The sequence below is a fragment of the Protobothrops mucrosquamatus genome, unplaced genomic scaffold (genome assembly GCF_001527695.2).
Source record: "Protobothrops mucrosquamatus isolate PMUCROS unplaced genomic scaffold, P.Mucros_1.0 scaffold1594, whole genome shotgun sequence".
Classification (NCBI taxonomy): domain Eukaryota; kingdom Metazoa; phylum Chordata; class Lepidosauria; order Squamata; family Viperidae; genus Protobothrops; species Protobothrops mucrosquamatus.
The window spans coordinates 66,086-72,085 of NW_015387757.1; the positions used below are offsets into that span (position 1 = coordinate 66,086).

The window sequence follows — 6,000 nt, forward strand, 5'->3', positions numbered from 1 at the left end:
TTCTTCCCCTCACCTTTGCACTTATCCTGGTCTCTCATGTGTCGCGGTTTTCACACCATCTAGACAGTCCACTAACTTGGATTGGAGGATTGTTATCAAATTTGCAGTTACGAGCTTGGAGAAGCATAGTAGCCTATTTACCTTACTGTCTGCATTGAGTTGCTTTGTATTACATATGTTAACTGTCTGATACAAGGCTTTGGACATTTTTCTGGTTTGTGCTGAAAAGCAAAAGTTATAAAGAGAAGTCCCACAGTTAAATAGAACCTGAGTTCTTGTTTTTTCTTTTAAACTTCTACACATCTGTACCAGAGGAGTAAAAGATTGGAGTGACTTAAAGCAGAAAAAAATGTTACCAGCAGCATCTGAATTGGATTGGCACCCACTATTCTCCATATCATTCAGTTTCCCACCCCAGACAGAATTGTTTTGCAGGTAACTAGTAAAAGAAAACTGCCAATATATAACTCAGGTTTTTTTTTGGGGGGGGGGAGGGTGACACTTTGGCAGCATGTCATCAGTGTTGACGTTTTGATTATTTGTTCATTTGAACTCTTTAATGACATTTATCACATTATGACATGCAGCCCATTCACAATTAAAATAATATAACATCAGAAGAATTTAAAAGATAGCTCTGAGGCAAGCATAATGCATTCCTACAAGGTTTTTTAGAGGATTCCTTGAACAGACTGGGACAATTTGCCACCGCAAACTCACCGCAGCCATCTCGCCGTGGGATAACTTGCAATGGCCAAATGTGGAACAACTCACCGCAGGCAACTCACTGTGGGACAACTCACCATGAGACCAACATGCCACAGGATAACTCACCACAGACAATTCCATTTTTGTGGAAATAATGTCAAAGAAATAGTGGCACATAACATTTATCATGTTGAGTTATCCTGCATGGAATTGTCCATGGTGAGTTGTCCCGAGATGAGTTGGACACAGTGAGTTTCCTGTGGCAAGCTGGTTGCAGTGAGATGGCCACGGCAAAATGGCTGTGGCAAGTTGGCTGTGGCAAAATGGCTGCAGTGAGATGGCCAGGGCGAAATGGCCATGGTGAGTTGGCCACAGGGAGTTGTCCTAGACTCTTCCTTGAAATATTATTGAATATTGGGATTTAATAATCCAGATTCTGAGGAGAAAATATGTACACTCCCATCACATTTGTTGGCTACTCCATAAAGAAACTGTGTCTTTTCCTATGCTCGTAAAGCAAAATAATGAATTTTGTTTCAGTAGGTGATATGTGATCCAAGGTTTCTGGTTCATCTTTCTGGCTCTGAATCCATTTCAGTCCTTTGGGTACGTGATGATTGCGGATCCCTCCATGAAGATGAATGTTGTATTTGTTTTGATGGTAACATTAGTTAAATTTCATGTAAAAATAGTGAGGGCATATGAGAATCCATCACTTGGATTTGTGCTTTTGCACATTCAATGATGCCAAACAATATTAGTTTTATCATTGTAATATCTTACAGATGGGTATGAGCTTTGATTTGATGATGGCATCAAATGAAACCCACATAAATTCATGGGGATCTCTGAGAATCTTCATAAATCCAACTTTTATCTAATTTGCACAAAATCCAAGTGAACTACAGTCTTATTTCATGCATAAATTTCATACAAATTTATTCCTTTATATTATCTATTGTCTTTCACACAGAAACACACTAGCAATCCATATGTATAGAAATCACATTGCAGGATCAGAGTTTGGAACAGTGTGTTACTTTTCTTCATTGGTCTGGCATAGAAAGTCCTAAGAATGGGGCAAAATTAAAGTAATTAGATATTAGAAAGTGGTATTGGTTTGTTTATTTAACAAAAATAAGCATCAATAATTTTAGAAGTACTGCAACATTAAAGCTCCCAGAAGATAGCCTGAAATTGATTCCCTTAAGACTCTGAAGATGAAGTTACTTCAGGGATGCTAATAATTCAGTTTATTTAATGGAATAGATTCTTTCTATCATAAATCATCAAGTCTGTGACCAACTCACCTCTCCTGTATAAATCTATACTGAAAGGTGATACAGTCATTCCAAGGTCAAGGTTGATTGGTTTCTTACATTCATTCGGGATAGTGTCAGTGATAAAAAAATATTTTTGGATTGCTTCTACATTGCTCAAAGAACATAGAGAAGTACAAGAACATAAGAAAAAAAAGTAATTGAATATTTCCAGCATGATGGTCTATGGAGTTGAATCAAATGCCTGTGATTAAGAGCAGAAACTAAAAAATTCAATAACTCTACTGGTATTTTTCAACTAAAAATATTTCTTGTGTGGTAGCGAATAGCATCTAAAGGCTGAAATGAACATCATTTTAGCTGTTGCAAATGCCCAATGCTACCCTTGCAAAGGTTGGTATTTATTTATTTTCTTATTTTTAAGAATTAAAGTTTTTAAAGTGATTTATAATCATGCAAAAAGAATAATTTTCAGAACCAAATTAGGAGACAGAAAGGATTCTTAACTGTTCTGCATCTGGCATATCCTTCAAATGCTCCTTAAGCATTCCTCTTTCCATCATGAATTAAACTTAGAGCCCAATTTGCAAGAAAAGAGACTAGAAGAAGCTTAGTAGAAATGTGATATATTTATTTTGAAAAAGGGGAAGAGGAACATTTAGAAAGGAGCAGGGCTTTTTTTCTCATAGAACGCCCAGAACGGAGTTCCGGCACCTTTTTTGGATGGAACCTTGTAGGGTAGGCAAGGCGGGTTGTATGATGTGTGTGAGTTCTGGCACCTTTTTTTTTTTTTAAGAAAAAAAGCACTGAAAAGGAGAGAGGATATTGTTCTTGACCCCACCACTTTGGAGTATAAATGCTGCACAGTCTAGATCACTTTGCGCAATGGGTTATAATTACATTTAACAAATGTAGGCAGAAGATTGTGATAGCCACAAGGCAGCCACTAAATCCATCTTCTTCTGTAATCTCTGTCCTCCAAATTTGCACCCTCACACTATGGTTGTTTGGCCACCTTCAGTAATGAGTGTCTCTTTTAAGTTATTCTGTGATCCTTCTGAAAGTGCCTAAAAAATTAGTTTACTTTGGTTAGCATTCGAGTATTTGACTATCTAAGAGGTGTAGGCCCTACCTAAAGGAGTCAATCTGCTCTATGAATAGTTTATGCAATTCTATTTCTGTACAGGAATCTCAGGAACAGTTAAGGACAAGCAAATGCTCTGAGCATTTGACCTACTTGCTTAGCTCATATATTTTTGCTTGAATCCCAGAATGCTCTTTGACTCACACAGCAACAGAGTATAGTGATTTAGGATTTCTAGGCATAGTTTATTTGGGATTGGGGGAGATGTAATTCACTTGGAACAATTGGAATGATTTATATAATTTAATTAATCTTGTTAATGTGAAACAATATGTTGGTGTTAATCAGGAAAAAAAACTCCAAACAGTGCATCTGATAAATTTACAATGAAGGACAAATCTTCAAAAGAAGCCGAAGAAGCGTATACCTTTATTTTCATTGAAGCTGCACAATACTCAAAAGATCCAGGTAATCATTAATCATTTGTAATTTGTCTTAGCTTGATATAGCTATAATGCTAAAAGAAACTGCAGTTAAAATTTTCAGGTAATTTTCATTTTTTCACCACAAAAACCATGCAGGTATGGGAACAATCCTTTAGAAAAATTGCTGGGGTCATTAGGGAAAGTGCTCAAATTGTATCCTATGCTATTTGAACAAAGGGCAACTCATGACTTGCATTTTTCCCTTTGTCTCCTCTCTTTGAAGCTCTCCATGTTTCTTGAAAAACGTCTTCAAATGATTCAGAAGGACCTTCTCAACACTGTGAGTTGTGTCTTTTTTCAAGGGAACAATGGAGACAAGCACTACAGCCAGTATAATAAATAATGCAACATTATTCTACATAATTGTTGGTTAATTTTTGTTTCCTACTACAATCATGTAAGACACAATCAACAATTTGTGGTTCATCTGAGACTGTCTGAGGGATGGGAGTTCCAGGAGGAGAAAGGGAAAAATAAGATCTTTTGCATAAGCTGTCTTGTCCCTCCATCAAGCACTTTTCGTTGATATTCATCCTGTTTATATAAGAGGTATTTTTGTTTGAAAAAATACCTTTCACACAAAAAAGATCTTCCAAAAATTCTGATCTCACTTAAAAATCAAATTTTCTGCTAAGATGCCAAATCCAAACTGGTTCCTTAAAGTTTAGTTAAGTGATGCCATTCTGACAGCCTTTCTTTCTGCTTACCAGGTGCAGTGTCTCTCTAACTGATCATGAACAATTACACCATGGTAACTGAATTCATTCTTCTTGGGCTAACAGACAAGGTGGCATTTGAAGGCCCTCTCTTCATGATATTTTTTCTGATCTATTTTCTGACATTGGCTGGGAACATGGGGATGGTTGTATTGATCAAAATCAGTCCCCGGCTTCATACCCCAATGTACTTCTTCCTCAGCAATCTGTCTGTAGTTGATGTCTGCTACTCTTCCATCTTTGCACCAAGACTCTTGATGAATTTAGCACAATTTAAAATTATTTCATATGCTGGGTGCATCACCCAACATTGCTTTTTTGTCATCTTTGTGAGTACTGAGGGCTTTCTGCTTGCAGTAATGGCATATGACCGCTATGTAGCCATTTGTAAGCCATTGCTCTATACCACTATGATGACCAAAAGGGTCTATGTCCTGCTAGTAGCAGGTTCATATCTAGGTGGAATAGTGAATTCCCTCACCCACACTTCTGGCTTGCTTATGGTGTCATTCTGTGCCCCAGGTGTAATTAACCACTTCTTCTGTGATACACCAGCTATGTTGAAAATTTCATGCAGTGCTACCCATATTAATGAACTTATATTGGTCACCTTCTCTGGAATAATTGCTCTTTCTACTCTTCTGATAATTATAATCTCCTACCTGTGTATCTTGACTAGCATCATAAAGATGCGTTCTTCTGGGAATAGATACAAAGCTTTTTCCACCTGTGCTTCCCACCTAACAGCAGTCACCATGTTCTATGGGCCAGTTACTTTAAGCCATTTGCAACTCAGCTCCACGCACATTCAGCAACAAGAGAAGATCTCGGCTGTGTTCTACACTCTGATAGTCCCAATGCTGAATCCAGTGATCTACAGTTTGAGGAACAAAGAGGTAAAAGATGCCTTGAAGAAAGTGATTAATTTTCAAAAAGAATAAAGTTTTTGCTGCCCTGGGATGGTTTAGAATATTTTTTTAATCCTATGGGGGAGTCTCATTGCAAAATTGGAAGGAAACTGATAGTTTATTCAATTTACACATATGATTCTCCTAATTAAAAAACAATTTGAAAATCAATCAGTGTGGAAAATTCAAATTACAATTTTTTTTGATAATGCTAGTGGATTCTGCCTAGGCATATATGATGTATACATAGAAGGGAGAAAGACTGCCTCCTCTTGTGATATCCACCCCTTTTCTTTATCCATCACTTATAATTTATAATGCTGTCTCCCATCTGCCAAAACAAGGAAAAAAGAAATTATTTTAAAATAATTTAATTAATAAATTAAACTACACATTCATTCCTGTGAGTTCTCTCCAGCAACTGACTCTTTCATTTCCCACCGACTCTGTGAAGCAATAGAGATAAGAAAGCAGTCAGAATGAAACCCTTGAATCTCATTCTTCACACAAGCAAAGTGAACATGCAAACCTTCTTATGATTAACTGTTTGATCAATTTATACAGCTACCCATCTCACAATTGTGATGTCATGCATAGGGATAAAACCAAACAAAAAGTTACAGGCGACTTCGCTGGACGCAGCTGTTTGCTGCTCCCGCCTGTTTCCGCGTAAAAGCCGTTTTGACAGCCTGCATCAGCTGTCAAACGGCTTGATACCTTTCCCCTGGGCATAGGGGGATAGGTGAGCTGCCCGAGGTAGGAGTTGAGTTCCCGAGTCGTCCCTTGTGGACGATGTAGGTGAGAACTCCTCCGGAGCCC

The 6,000-nt window shown here is 37.6% G+C and overlaps 1 protein-coding gene across 1 annotated transcript; it reads left to right on the forward strand.

Annotated features, from left to right (window-relative positions):
- Nucleotides 1–4,290: 4,290 nt before the first annotated feature.
- Nucleotides 4,291–5,214, forward strand: LOC107293350 (olfactory receptor 1052-like). Its single transcript, XM_015822499.1, has one exon. It carries the CDS (start codon nt 4,291–4,293, stop codon nt 5,212–5,214), a length of 924 nt encoding a protein of 307 aa, XP_015677985.1.
- The last annotated feature ends 786 nt before the right edge of the window (nt 5,215–6,000 follow it).

Excerpts from the sequence above, each read along its gene's own strand:
- LOC107293350 (XM_015822499.1), top strand. The coding sequence starts at position 4,291 with ATGAACAATTACACCATGGTAACTGAATTCATTCTTCTTGGGCTAACA.